The sequence below is a fragment of the Mytilus californianus genome, unplaced genomic scaffold (genome assembly GCF_021869535.1).
Source record: "Mytilus californianus isolate M0D057914Y unplaced genomic scaffold, xbMytCali1.0.p SCAF_26, whole genome shotgun sequence".
Lineage (NCBI taxonomy): Eukaryota > Metazoa > Mollusca > Bivalvia > Mytilida > Mytilidae > Mytilus > Mytilus californianus.
Genome location: NW_026262675.1, coordinates 969,533 through 985,403, shown reverse-complemented (window position 1 = coordinate 985,403; position 15,871 = coordinate 969,533). Strand labels below are relative to the sequence as shown.

The 15,871-nt window shown below is 33.1% G+C and overlaps 1 protein-coding gene across 8 annotated transcripts in view; it reads right to left on the bottom strand.

Moving 5' to 3' along the window:
- Positions 1-968: 968 nt before the first annotated feature.
- LOC127732634 (uncharacterized) overlaps positions 969-15,871 on the bottom strand; it is a 33,877-nt gene continuing 18,974 nt past the window's right edge. For 2 of the 8 annotated variants that reach the window (XM_052241713.1, XM_052241717.1), the window contains exons 2-6: positions 12,520-12,582; positions 9,214-9,375; positions 5,222-5,579; positions 3,608-3,764; positions 969-1,566 (exon numbers count right to left, since the gene is read on the bottom strand). In XM_052241713.1, the coding sequence (XP_052097673.1) occupies positions 1,036-1,566; positions 3,608-3,764; positions 5,222-5,559 (1,026 nt within the window). In that variant the 5' untranslated portion in view covers positions 5,560-5,579; positions 9,214-9,375; positions 12,520-12,582 and the 3' untranslated portion in view covers positions 969-1,035. The remainder of the gene's footprint in view (positions 1,567-3,607; positions 3,765-5,221; positions 5,580-9,213; positions 9,376-12,519; positions 12,583-15,871) is intronic. The other 6 variants (XM_052241711.1, XM_052241712.1, XM_052241718.1 and 3 more) reach the window with 4 other exon arrangements.

Genomic DNA, 15,871 nt, shown 5'->3' with positions numbered 1-15,871 from the left:
TGCAATATATAACCTTAAACTGAAATGTTACTGCAACAAATGTGCATTTTTTTCTTTTCAGTGATACCCCAGGCCAACGTAACCTAAAACATATGTTGAAAAGCTTATATTACTGTAAAGGACCTACATATTAGCCAAATCCACATAATGAATCAAAGCTTTTTATGACGGAGAAATATTCTTTCATTTTAAATGATTTTCTAACTTTTATAACAGAAAATTAAAATCTAAAAAACAACATTAAAAATCGAACTTAACTTGAAATTCAAATAAAAAGTGTCGTTATAAAATACTGTCACGAGGTAAAAAAATTTAAAGTTCATAGAGTATAGATAATTAATTTTATCACCAGGAAACCATCCATCTGAGTTTTGTAACAATTCTAGTCGAATATAACTCTGAACAAACTGTCAATACGATAACAATTAGAATCGAATTTTATATGAAATTCGTGATAGAAAATAACGCTTTAAAATCATAGTATCCTACTTCATGGTAAACGGGCGTTATCCGGAAACAAATAAGTTTACCATTTGAGAAAATTCAAGGGCACAACTCTTTAAAGAAATAAAACAATAGTAACGGTGCAATTCATGACAGGAAGGCATTTTGCAAAGTTATGAAAAGATCCTACTCCATAACCACTCTGGCGGGGAGGCAACAACTTCAAGTTACCCTAAAGATTTCTACTGGGTGGGGGTAAACAAATAGTGGATCTCATAATCTTAACAATGCATCCAAAAAATGTTAAATTTGCAATTTTCATCGTGGTTTTTGCAGAAGTAGAAGTAAAATTTTACATTGTCCGAAGTTCATGTAGAGGATATTGCTCTTCCTTATTTCGGAAGTTTGACATCATAGTTTTCGATATCTACGGTTTGAAGTATAATGCCAGATACACTATATGTGTATTGTCAGTTGCTGCGTTATTCGAGACTGTGTATACTGGTGTTCAAGATATGAAGTCGTTTGCTGTAATAAAATACTTCATTTAATTAAAAAAATATATATAGTTTTATTGCAAAACGAAAAAGTTTAGGTAACAGCATTCATTGAATCTGACTCAGAAGAATCGTTTCGAAGAAGTGGTGTCCCAGAATGTGCGGAGATATTTGAATTGAGACGTTCAAAGCTATTTATATTGTAAGTGTCATTAGAGAGCAAAACAATGCATTCATTCTCATCTATTTGTCGTAAATACAATTCATTCGGTGATTCGTTAAAACAAACCGGATTGTTATTATCGACACCATTTGCATCTTTGTTATTTCTGGGTTTCTTCAGTGTTTCATAGTCATTTGAGGGAAAGTTGGAAATGTTATTGCTACATATTTCCGCTGTTGAATCACATTCATTTCCTTCTTGTTTCATTAGCACTAAATCTTCATCTGTGTTGCAGTATTTTCGATACGACTTTGAAAGAATCCCTGTATTCTCATTTTCGCCTTTGCAACTGTCAATGTCTTCATATATATGTTCTGCTAAACGTTTACAGATACAGCGAGAATCGGATGAATGTTTGTGAATGGAATGTTCGTTGTCTGAGCAGTTATCTGCAACAAAAATCTGCAATAAAAATAATCAGTACCAGGTGAAAAATTTGTCATGCAAAGTCATAAATCATTAACATATGAAAGACATTTTGCCAGTCAACTCGTATGAAATAAAAACAAAAAAGATATTTCTCGTACGAACCAATAGACCTGCAACATAAATAAGACTTAACGATGTCAACTTCAAAGAACTGTATGATGTAATAACCAATGTATTGAAACGGGACAACTCTTTTGTCATTTATTAAAAAGCCCATGGTATATAATATATAATGACTTAATATACCAGAGAGCTGTGAGACATGCTAAACTGATACTAGAGAGCTGTGATACGTGCAAAACTTATACCTGCTGTTTAATTCTATCATCTGGGTAATAACTTCTATTAAATCTATTGTAAGACTAACTTCATATTTAATAAAGAAACATAAACCATACAAATATTTATAATAAATTACTTTTTTTTCTATTAAAGCTGATGTCTATTTGTTTTTTCAATACAAGGAACAATGCAGTTACCAAAGGTTAAACTATACTTGTAATCGAATTCAAAACAATATTTTAACATTGGTATATATATATAAACGAAAACAACACGTTTATCTAGAAGACTTGTCATGATAAGCCGGATTCCACGAAACTGCCCGAATAACGAACGATGAAACATTCCTAAACGGAGCAAATTTTGAATGAATGTAGATAAACTAATCAGTAGTTACAAGCCACTACAGATTGTAGAGGGAAATACGGCAACTTTAAAACAGCGATCTACACGGAGTTGTTCCATCACAGCAGTAGTCCTTTCACTGATGACCCCATTGTCTAATGGGAAATATTTAATGTGTTTATATCCCGAACTTTAAGTCACCCGCTTACTTGATGAATTGCATTTAAGAAGATAGTTTCAAACCGTGAGAGACCTTCATGGATAGTCAAGGTTGTTAAACATCGCCAATGTAGTAGAAACGTGTTGCCGACGGCGAGAGACCCTTATGAGTAGACAGTAAAGGTTGTTAAACATCGCTAATGTAATAGCAACGTGTTGCCGACGGCGAGATCCTAATGAGTAGGCAGTCAAGGTTGTTAAACATCCATAATGTAGAATCAACGTGTTGCCGTCCGTGAGAGGCAGTCAAGGTTGTTAAACATCGCTAATGTAATAGCAACGTATTGCCGACGGCGAGAGACCCTAATGAGTAGGCAGTCAAGGTTGTTAAACATCGCTAATGTAGTATCAACGTGTTGCCGTCCGTGAGAGGCAGTCAAGGTTGTTAAACATCACTAATGTAGTAGCAACGTGTTGTCGACCGTGAGAGGCAGTCAAGGTTGTTAAACATCACTAATGTAGTAGCAACGTGTTGTCAACCGTGAGAGGCAGTCAAGGTTGTTAAAAATCAATAATGAAGTAGCAACGTCTTGTCGACCGTGAGAGCAGTCAAGGTTGTTAAACATCACTAATATAGTAGCAACGTGTTGTCGACCGTGAGAGGCAGTCAAGGTTGTTAAACATCACTAATGTAGTAGCAACGTGTTGTCGACCATGAGAGGCAGTCAAGGTTGTTAAACATCACTAATGTAGTAGAAACGTGTTGTCGACCGTGAGACACCCATATGAGTAGGCAGTCAAGGTTGATAAACATCGTTAATGTAGTAATAACGTGTTGCCGACCGTGAGAGGCCTCCATGAGTAGAAAGTCAAGGTTGTTAAATATCGCCAATGTAGTAGGAACGTGTTGCCGACTGTGAGAGACCCTCCTGGGTAGGCAGTCAAGGTCGTTACATATTATTGTAGTAGAAGAGATGTGTTGCCGACCAACGTGAATGTCGCTATTTAGAAACAAGAATTTAAAAGTAGAACGAACTCTTATAGTATTTAGTAAATGAATTCATCGCCGCAATGACTAACCCTTGTATATAAATGGTGTGTTTCTGTTTGTTTTGTATGTAGTTTAAATATAGTAAAAAGTTCTCATACTTGAGCGGCTTTACAAATAAACTATACAATACATATGATATACTAGCACATATGCTAGATTTATGAATAGCTATACTACCTTGAACCATCTAGCAACATATATTGACGATAACTCATCATCCTGACTTTTCGTTGTAAATTTGTATTCACTTCCATTACCATCTTCGGATATAATTGTACTTATATGTTCAATGACATACTTATCACGTGATAACTGGAACCAACCACACTCACGCCTGTAAAAAAACATTATCAATTATAATCTATATGAAAAGTTTTATTTATGTATATATATATATACGGAAAAAGTATATAAGAAATCCAAATATTTTAATGGATTCCTCCATTGTAAGTACATAAAACTAGATGCTTATGAACAATGTATCGCTCACCTGTGTTCATGACCACACTTCGGATAATAAAATACGAGTGCACCTCAAAGCAGAAAATAACTTTGCAATTCTTGACTTGAATGGCTTATTTATAACGTTTTCAGGTGTCCTTGACTTTCGACCTATTCAAACGAGTTTGCATTCTCACTTGGAAAGATTGTTAGCGATAAGATGTCAGTGATACAGAAACTTCAGAAGTTTAAAAAGATTTGATGTAAGATATAGTTTTCCTTTGTAACGTATAAATAAAAGGTGAGATGACAAAGGGATATTCAAAGTCATACGTCCGGCGAAGAAAAACTGACGTCATGGCAAAAAACAAAACAAAAACGACGAAAAGACAAACAAGTCTACAAATTAAAACACAACATGAGACTGAGCAAAACGAACCCGAAGCTGATGTCACGTTTACAGGAAAAGTTAGTAGATCTGCTCCACATGTGACACCTGTCGTTTTACTGCAATGAAATACCATGATAAATTGTATCACTGATTTGACATCGATATACTTGTATTTGATTATCTAATCCCAGTACCCAATTCGTAAACCATCGGTCCTGTAAATTTTCTACCTCTTAAACTTGAACGATTGTCATTTTTTAAAAACTAAAACACGCTTTTCAGGACAAAAGATAGACAAGACTGTTACCGGTAGAAACAACACAGACAGACAGATATTGAAAAAATTAAAACGCACAAAGCACAACACTAATAACTTAAGAAAAAGCGACACGAATCTTTAAAGTGATATATCATCAATAAGACAGCATCCTCTTTAATCTTTTTTTTTTAAATTTAAATAGTTTATGTTGACCTTTGAGCTCTTTGCATTGAGATAAAACTGTTTGATACAAGAAAACCCGGCCAATGACAAATCCAACCGAATATTTTCGGAGAACTACATATATCTTGACGAGCAGTCCTATTTGAATTTAAAAATCTACAGTAGTTTCTACAACAGATTTTGTGCAAATTGTTCAATTAAGTAACAATTTTAACTGGTATCAAAACGCATATTGTCTCTTTTTTCCCAAAAGAAAAAACCAGCAGCAAGCAATGTAGTTGTAAGTGTTGAAAAAGTACTGTGTTGCTGAGTCTTGAGTTTCGGAAGAAGTGGTTTATGGACAGTTGTTTAATATTTCGTCTTGATTTGCTACATGTCTATTGACATACAGTATTTGCTTACTCAGTTGGACATCCCAACATTGTATATAAAAATATGTTTATGACTTTAATGAAGTATAAAATTAGATTGCGGCATTATTCTTATTATAAATATTAAGTCAAATATTATCGCTTACCTTGCAAACCCTGCTAGTGTTATTACAACCATGACTAGGAGAACAGAAAGACAAATTCCAACAGTAGTAGAGATACAGTCCTGACCACAAGTGTCAAAAATCCAAGCCCCACTCACGTGACCCGATGTTGGAAATAGTTTTGGCACTTTAATATCACATCTTTTAGCTATATTCAGAATTATTGACATCCCTTTTTCTGGTCCCAGTTTGGTCAGTAAATCGTTAGAGAATAAATCTTCCTTAAATTCTTCTAGTGGGCAGGGTATATGTTCCCAGATTGTTAATGGATCTATTGGAAGTTCTGGTAACTCACAAACTTCACAAAAATCTGACGTCATCTTTCACATAGTGATGTCATCTGAAACATATTAAACGGGGAAAATAAAAATACTTTTATAGCTTTCACTTTCGGAACTAACTTTCAGAGGGGCAGAATATGTTATTTTTTTTAAATTCACAAACATAAATGATACATGTTGTAAAGTGATTCAGAACAGACATCGTATATCCAAATGTTTAAATGTATAATACATGTATGTTTCCAATGGTTCTATGATAGATGTGAATATGGTTTTAAAATTAGATAAGAGCATACAATTCGGTCCACCGGCCTGTTAGAGTAGTTCCTTAAATGTAAATGTACCTTGTACATTTGTAAGTATACCTTAACCCGTTACTATATGGAATGTGAACGCTTTAACATATTCTAGAACTGGGAATTATATAAAGAACCATTTCATCAAATTTAGAATTGAATTAATCACTAATGGATAAATTTGTCTAAAGCCTATAGCAAGATCTTTTGTTTCATTATTTTATAACAAAATGAAATCTGTCTCACAAATAGTTAGAAGGAAAGATACATTTCTAATAAGCCATCTTTAATTAAATTCGTTTATTTTAACCCAAAGCTAGTTATCTTGTTATTGTATTATTTGTATTTGAAGGATTAAACAGTCTGGCTATTTGTATCAAGTTCTATTCAGATAGACTAGACAACATCCATCGCTTATTTGTTTTTCCGCCATGGACAGGATGGTACGAGCCCTACAGTTAATTAATATTTTTTAGAAATACTATAGAAAATGCGCATTTAACCATGTTTTATACATACAACCATGAACGGTATGGTACATGTATAGATGTAACATGGCCGCCATGGAAGAACCGTAATTAAGAAATCATGCACTTCTAAAACCAGATTTAATACACCGGTTTCTACATAAGGAAATGCGTGTACCAAGTCAGGAATATGACAGTTGTTTTCCATTCCTTTGATGTGTTTGAGCTTTTGATTTTGCCATTTGATAAGGGACTTTCCGTTTTGAATTTCCCTTGGAGTTCGGTATTTTTGTGATATTTTATTTCCCGGTGATTTTTAATAACAAACATACAACAATAATTTGGGAAAAGCTTATATATTTGTAACGGTTTCAAGAACTTTAATACTCGTCTTTAGACAAATTAGTTCGTTCTTAACCTACATAAAATATTTGCCACTAGGCGTAAAACAACCAACGATCGACCAAGCACAAATTAATAATATGTACTCCAGAAAACCTTTAATCAAAATGTTTAAGTTACATCTAAAAAAAATTCACGGACAAATACATATATTCAATCTTTCAATCAGATTAATTGAGGTCTGGAGCTGGCATGTCAGTAACTACTAGTAGTCCTGTGTTAATTTATGTTGATCATTGTCATTTTGCTTAGTTTCTCCTGTTACCTATTCTATAGAACCTCGGACTTCTTTTAAACTGAGTTTTACTGTGCGTATTGCTATGTGTTTGTTTATTCCACATTGGCTAGAAGTATAGGGGGAGGGTTGAGATCTCATAAAACATGGTTAACCCCGCCGCATTTTTGCGCCTTTCCCAAGTCAGGAACCTCTGGCCTTTTTTTGTCTTGCATGTTTTTTAAATTTTGGTTCATTTATATGTTTCGGAGTTTAGTGTAACGTCTATTTTCGCTGAACTAATATACATTATTGTTTAGGGGACAGCTAAAGCCCACCTCTGGATGCGGGATTTTCTCGCTGTGTTGAAGACCCATTGGCGGCCTTGGATGTATTCTGCTCTTTGGTCGGGTTGTTGTCTCTTTGATATATTCCCCGTTTCCATTCTCAATTTTAACTATATAAATACATGAAACCCAGTTAAATTTTAGAATATATTTTAATCCCGGCGAGAGGAGATGCATATATACTTAAATCTCCTTTTTTATCATTATAAATGTTTTGGAGATATATTTCAGCGTGATCCGATATGCATGTAACACGAGTACCAGAATTATCGACAAGCAATCGATTGAGTTATGTGAAGTATTTTTATTTGAAGACGGTATGATCGATAGTCGAACAATAATACAACATTGTTCAGGAGTGAACATCTGTATACTTGTCCATGATTACATATTGTGCGACATAATATGAAATTAATAAGGATCAGAAATGCAAGATAAAATCGACTTATCCTTACTTAATGAACTAAAAATAAGAAGTCATTGTATATGTCTGCAACATTTGTTACATGTGAGATATCAAATATCAAATTCTTAATTAATTTTATGTAAAACATTTAATAAAAGTAAATATCATATCAGTATTTCAATATCTATGACTGCTAGATTATATATGTTGCAAATGATTTTTTTTTTGCCACATTGAGGAAAAGTTTTTAAATAATTAGGATGACCAATCTAACTCGGCACTTTTTTCTGATTATCCCTTTGATATGTACAATGACACACTAATAGAATAAGGTTGCCACGTTATCTTGTCAAGTAATGTCACTTTTGAAAAGATTCATCACTTAGACTTGTTACATAAAATGCCCAGTATTATATGAGATATGTAACAAGATTTTGGATAGATGAGTTGGACTAAAGGGGTATCTTCTAGAGCTATTTCCGACCTTTGGTAGCTATCTATTTTTCTTATTTGTAGATTCTACAATTTAAGACACTAAAAAGCATACAGACTGGATTCGAACTTGAGTGATATCAGTGCACGACACGTCTTTAAAGAAAACCTCCATATGATATAACAACTATTATGAATTGTTAAAATACTAAAAATGTATATGCATCTTTAATAAGCGTAACGTAGACGTTTATGTTTGCCTATAATTCGCAAATTTACAGAGAAAGGTGTAGAATAATGACCATACATTAGATCCTTTTGACAGGAACGCAAATTGTTGGCGTCCATGAGGAAATGCTATAGTGTTGGAGACTTGCGTGCAGTGTAGAAAAGATTATTTACGAAGGTGAGAATATTTTGATGATTAACGGGCTTAAAACTCATGGGAGTTTAGGCTTTCTCTATTTGATATCATATTTTGTACTTTTGGCGCAAAATTATTGATTGTTCTTTGCATATCTATGTGACATTAACATCTTATCTCTATGGACAATTCACGTTAAGGAAAACAGTACAAGTATACAATTTATATATAATGTATAATATACTTTTGCAAAAAGAATAAAGGATACTTTAACTTGAATTAGTATCCCTTTTTGTCTGTAAGGTTTTGAAAAAAAATCTAAAACATTATCTTAAAGACCTGATATTAATTTAAATTGACACGAATTAGTTATGAAGGGGGGTATATATATTTTAATTTCTGAGCTACATGACGACTATGTTTGGGCAGTTTTTGTCAAAACTAGTTAAAAATGTACTAATATCTTTCCACTCGAAACAATTTAATTTGGTGTTTGTCAATATCTCATTTTTGTATAAATATCAAAGAGATTTTGATTGATTTATCGCAGTTAAAACTCAGTGGTGAATTTTTCATGTATATTCAGGACGAGAACAAATTAAAAATTCAACAGGTTGGCAATGCAAAACGGACAAATCGAAATGTAGGTCGGCTATTTAGATTGTCAATTGAAAAAGTATATTGGATAGAGGACAGAAAGTAGCCTTGCAACAGATCAGGTTAGGTCCCTTAAAAAATAACTGCAAGGTTTTTAACGTCAGATACCTTAGAACTCTACTAACATGAAACATCAAATTAAACGTCCTCGCTCCGTCTGGACTTGGCTGTGTACATACGTATTTATACTGTCTGCATAGTCAAACGAAGGTCCCTCTTTGGCGTGAGTGTACTGCCATACGATTAAAGTCTCGTTTTGCCGTTGTAAGACTGTGAAGTGTCAAAATAGAAACGAGTTATATATTTCTGTGCAACATATTAGTCGTAACTGAGTGTAATGAATTAAGGCGTGCAATGTCCATACTAAATTTCAAGGTGTATTATATATAAAAAGGGAAATAAATTTCTATATGAATGCATATAACTGTTGATGAAATCTCTTATAGTGAATGAAAATAACACTAAATAAATTGCGAGCGTCCGAGGCGTTTTTCTGTCTTTATCCTTATCAGGAACGCTCAAACCTAAAATAATTATAAGCCATGCAGGGATGTATAAATATATAGAAACGTTCGAAGCTATATGACAAAAAGAACATAGAGACAAGCCAAATATTGCGATTGACTTTCAAAGTGCTGACTTAGTATAGGCACTTTCGAATGAATGCGCATGGGGTCGCAGTGGCCGAGAGTGGTATAAGTTGTTCATCAATAGCCTGTCAACACTGAGGTTGTGAGTTCGAATCCAGCACGTGACAGGTGCATTGGACTTAGATCTTAGTTGACAAGGATTGCCAGTTTTCCTGACAAAGATTGAAAGTTCTCTCCGGGCAGCCCGGTTTCCCTCACCAATAAAAACTAGCCGCCAAGCTACAGCCAAGAGTGTCCAAAGTGGCGTTAATAACTAGCAATCAATCAATCAATCAATCGTATGAAAGGATTGGTTTAAATCCGATTCAACCTTTAGGTTAAATATGTCAATCATTGCGGTTTTTATTCACTTTGAAACTTGGAAGTTAAACGTCCTCAAACGTGGCTGTGTATTTATCTAATCCGTACAGATAAGGGTACACTACATGTACATCATACAAAAAGTTAAGGAGATTTAATAACCACACCAAATTGTAAAGAGTCAGACCAGACTATCCATATGTCGTTTTGGTATATTTTCAAATTCTTGTCACTTCTCCATATTGGTAAAATTGGTATATACGTTTTATATCCTCAATTTTCAAACAGGAGCGCTTTATTGTTATCTTGTTTTTGCTCACCATACCACAAATAAATATAAATGCCACTCGAGTTCAACTCATTTTGATACTGTAAATTCATATATAAATGCGTGCATTTATAATTTGATTTGATTTGATTTGATTTTTATATCATAATAAAATAAATTGGCAAAATATTTTGTTGGAGGAATAGTGATGGAAGGGGAATAACTCAAAATATTATTGTCGCCACAGAAAAAAAAGTATCGTTTGTAACAGTTTTCATAATACGATTTACTTTAGTTACTTTTGTTTAGTATTCTGTGTTGTGTTTTGATTGATTGATTGCTCGTAGCTTGTTTAAGATCCAGTGGTGAATATTTCATGCCAATTCAGAATGAGAAAAAAAAAAACAATTCTAAATCAAATAAGCAGGTTCTGTAAATGGGTCGACTGGATGAATGACGGAAATTTCGACTGCCACTTGAAAATGAGAGTATGATGGATAGTGGTAGAAATTTTACTTTACAACAGGTCACATACACACCTTCGAAGTGGTGTTACAAGGGCTTAAGAACGTGCAGACAGTGTAGCACACTCCCTATATGAGGCATAAGATTTAATGTACCCATTCTGACCAGACGTGACTCTGTATTTAGACATACTACACAGCCAAACGGATTTAGCAAGGATTTTATTGCTACATAGGATAACTAGGGATGGCCATATTTCTTTACCCAGTTAACCCTTTTGATTACGTAATTTTTTTTAAAAAAAGTAGTACTAAACTAAATATGTGTAATCGTTCAACAATACCCTAAACCACCCATGCAGATATTCGACTTGATGCCTTTTTGTAGTGGTCATATCATTATAAAAATATTCCATATCACCTAGTCAGCATCTTAATTTCATATTGGAAATCATATACATTTGAGAAAAACTTTGTTCTTAATAATTAAAAAACCTTGTGAGAGTACAAATGTCGGAATTCTTTCATCTGTTCGTGGAAGTGATGTCCTATAATTGTAGTCTGTGTTCATTCAGTTTTACATATTTTCTGTCTTATTCAATTTTGTGTTATTTTTTCAAGTCCTTGATGTTCTTGACATTTTTGTTTTCTTGACTATCACTATATGGAGTCATGTCAGTCCTTGATGTGGGACGTGAGGTATGCGCGAGCTGTTATTCATTTATATATATATATAAATTGACTGAATAATAGCCAACGATAAATCTTACGGGGCGATGGATCGTATAATTATGATATAGTACACTACAAAATATGATATATAACAAGTCTAAAAGGGTACAACATCACCAAAAAATAATAATAAAATGAACAAATGTTAAATATTTCGGATAACAGATATCCTTCATCTGTTCGTGGAAGTGATGTCCTATAATTGTAGTCTGTGTTCATTCAGTTTTACATATTTTCTGTCTTATTCAATTTTGTGTTATTTTTTCAAGTCCTTGATGTTCTTGACATTTTTGTTTTCTTGACTATCACTATATGGGGTCATGTCAGTCCTTGATGTGGGACGTGAGGTATGCGCGAGCTGTTATTCATTTATATATATATATATAAATTGACTGAATAAGAGCCAACGATAAATCTTAAGGGGCGATGGATCGTATAATTATGATATAGTACACTACAAAATATGATATATAACAAGTCTAAAAGGGTACAACATCACCAAAAAATAATAATAAAATGAACAAATGTTAAATATTTCGGATAACAGATCTCCTTCATCAGTATGATCACGATGATCATTTTACATCGTGATCATACTGATGAAGGATATCTGTTATCCGAAATATTTAACATTTGTTCATTTTATTATTATTTTTTGGTGATGTTGTACCCTTTTAGACTTGTTATATATATATATATATATATATATATATATATATATATATATATATTCAAATGTATTTAATCAACATGCATGATATGTTTCCTAATACCATAGCTAATCTGTAACGCTTTCATACAACACAAACACTTACAAAATATGCTTTCGAAAATGGTTTAAAATTAGTTTGTCATCGCAGTATTATAATATTATGAATATATAGCTTATAAATTTCATTTCGTCGCGTATATTTGGATTAAAACACGCGATCACAACTCGATTACATATATATAAAACATTATTTTACAAAATGTATATAAAAGTTTAATAAAAACTTACCTTTACAACATATGTAAAAAGGAATAATACTTGTGTGTCAAATTTTGTTTAGTAACCACTTTTCTGAAAAAGTAATTATTTCCAGATAAATCAACAACTACTTGTTAAAATGCTAGGTTAAAACACAGCAGTTATACTCATAAAATGTGCTATTTGAGCTACCTTGTGAAAAGTGACTTCAGGTTTTATTTTCAACAAAGGAACTTGAATGTTTTCAGTGATATGCGATACGTAAAAGCTCATGTATATAGGATAATGATACATGTCTACTCGACTAAAAGTAGTAATGGCCTCAATTTCGGAATTTTAACTGTAAATGTATCAAAAGAAGGATTTTATTCAGACATGGAAGCCCCGCATTCACAGTAATAATGCTTGCAAATCGGATTTAGTATCATTCGGTTGGATTTAATAAGCATGATATTATTGCAATGGTTATAAATTCTGCAATAAAACCACATTCACTGCATGGCAATATACCATAATATATATCTTTTCTAAGGTTATAGTTACAGAGATATATAATATATGAAATACTTAGAATATTGATTATCTTCTTTAAATGAAAATAACGCTTTATAAATTTCGTGCGTTCGAAGCGCTTTTTTGGATTTACCTTCATCGGGAACACTCTAACCCAAACATTTGAAAACCAGAGATGTATAAATACGTAGGAACGTAAGAAAAGTATAACTATAAATAGAAATGCCCAATCCAACTTTGTATGAGTTACCTTCCAACTAAAACACGCATATCGATCGATATAATTTTTGAACACTATACACGTTTGATAGTTTTTCAATTTACATATGACTTTCATGTAATTAATAAAAACATATATATTTTTAAGTAGTTCATAGCTAACCAGAAGCGTGAAAGATTGAACTCTTTTCATAGATAGAAAATTAAAGCAAATTTCCATCTAAATTGTACATAATAAAGAAGTATACCATGTCTAATAGTTGTACTAAATGTACCAGGAAGAAGGGGTTTGACAAATATGTACATATCTACTTGAGATATTATACCATTAGTTTTAGTAATTGACATGAACTTAATTAATACACTCATCCTCAATCACGGAGAAAGATATTTAAGGACATATTAAGAGATACAGTCAGAGACATTTCTCATTACGTCCGCCCTGTTTTCTAGGTAACCTTTAATAGGGACACGAATAATTTACAAAGTCTTCCTCTTTTAATTACTTGCAATTCATCCTTTAGTCTTATTTTTTAAATAGGGTTTGGTTTAATAAGATAACCTTTTTTAACTTAACAAACTTGCACTCGCACGAATGAATTTGGAGAACTCGTATATTTTAGGTCTTCACCTCTACTGGTCAGTGTCCCACAGTATTGCGTTAACGTATATCCTATAAAGGAAGCCCAAAGGACACCGACTTCATAACTTCGCTTAAGTTGTGTGGCTGATTTGGTAGGAACATCAAATCAATAGATAAATATTACTACAAAGCCAGCTGTCGCTGTTTCCCACATAATAAATATCAAATGTTCACCAATTGTAGTAATGAGGTACTTATAGAGAGAAAATGACTGTCATTTAATCACGGTGTTTTTAACTGTGACAAGAAAATAACGGTAGATACTGGATGAAAACGGAAATAAAATTGTTGCTTGGTCATTGATAACTAAGAGCGATAATAATATACTTGATGACGATAGGGTTCGACCTAGCTGACCTTCCTATGCAGTTTTTAGCTCACCTGGCCCAAAGGGCCAAGTGAGCTTTTCTCATCACTTGGCGTCCGTCGTCCGTCGTCCGTCGTCCGTAAACTTTTACAAAAATTTTCTCCTCTGAAACTACTGGGCCAAATTTAACCAAACTTGGCCAATATCATCATTAGGGTATCTAGTTTAAAAAATGTGTCCGGTGACCCGGCCAACTAACCAAGATGGCCGCCATGGCTAAAAATAGAACATAGGGATAAAATGTAGATTTTGCCTTATATCTCTGAAACCAAAGCATTGAGAGCAAATCTGACAAAGGGTAAAAATGTTTATTAGCTCAAGATGTATCTGCCCTGAAATTTTCAGATGAATCAGACAACCCGTTGTTAGGTTGCTGCCCCTGAATTAGTAATTTTAAGGAAATTTTGCCTTATTTGGTTATTATCTTGAATATTATTATAGATAGAGATAAACTGTAAACAGCAATAATGTTCAGCAAAGTAAGTTCTACAAATAAGTCAACATGACCAAAATGGTCAGTTGACCCCTTAAGGAGTTATTGCTCTTTTATAGTCAATTTTTAACAATTTTTCGTAAATTTTTGTTATCTTTTACAATCTTCTCCTCTGAAACTACTAAGATGAATTTAACTAAAGTTGTAAACAATCATCATTAGGGTATGTAGTTTAAAAATTGTGTTTGATGACCCCGCCCTCAAACCAAGATGGCCGACATGGCTAATAATAGTACATAGGGTAAAATGCAGTTTTTGGCTCATATATCTAAACCCAAAGCATTTCTAGCAAATCTTTCAAAAACAAAATTGTTCATTAGGTCAAGATCTATCTGCCCTTAAATTTTCAGACCATTCAGGCAACCCGTTGTTGGGTTGCTGCCCCTGAATTGGTAATTTTTAGAAATTTTTTCAGCTTTTGGTTATTATCTTGAATATTATTATAGATAGAGATAAACTGTAAAGAGCAATAATGTACAGCAAAGTAAGACCTACAAATAAGTCACATGACCAAAATGGTCAATTGACCCCTTAAGGAGTTATTGCCCTTTATAATAAATTTTTAACAATTTTCATAAATTTTGTAAATTTTTACAAAATAATTTCCACTGAAACTACAGGGCCAAGTTCATTATAGATAGAGATAATTGTAAGCATCAAGAATGTTCAGTAAAGTAAGATCTACAAACACATCACCATCACCAAAACACAATTTTGTCATGAATCCACCTGTGTCCTTTGTTTAATATGCACATAGACCAAGGTGAGCGACACAGGCTCTTAAGAGCCTCTAGTTTTATTACGAAAGATACGCCTTATACGTCCTAGGAATGGCTGTAATATTTCCCTTGCTCTTTGAAATTTCATGAGACTGAAATCGCACACGGAAAAAACGTCATGAAATATAAAAAACAAGAATGTGTCCATAGTACACGGATGCCCCACTGGCACTGTCATTTTCTATGTTCAGTGGACCGTGAAGATGGGGTCAAAACTCTAATTTGGCATTAAAATTTGAAAGATCATATCATAGGAAACATGTGTACTAAGTTTCAAGTAAGATAACTTTTATTACTCATTCAATTTTTTTTTTTTAAATTCTATGTTCATGCATATGTATAAGAATAAGTATATATAACCAAATTAT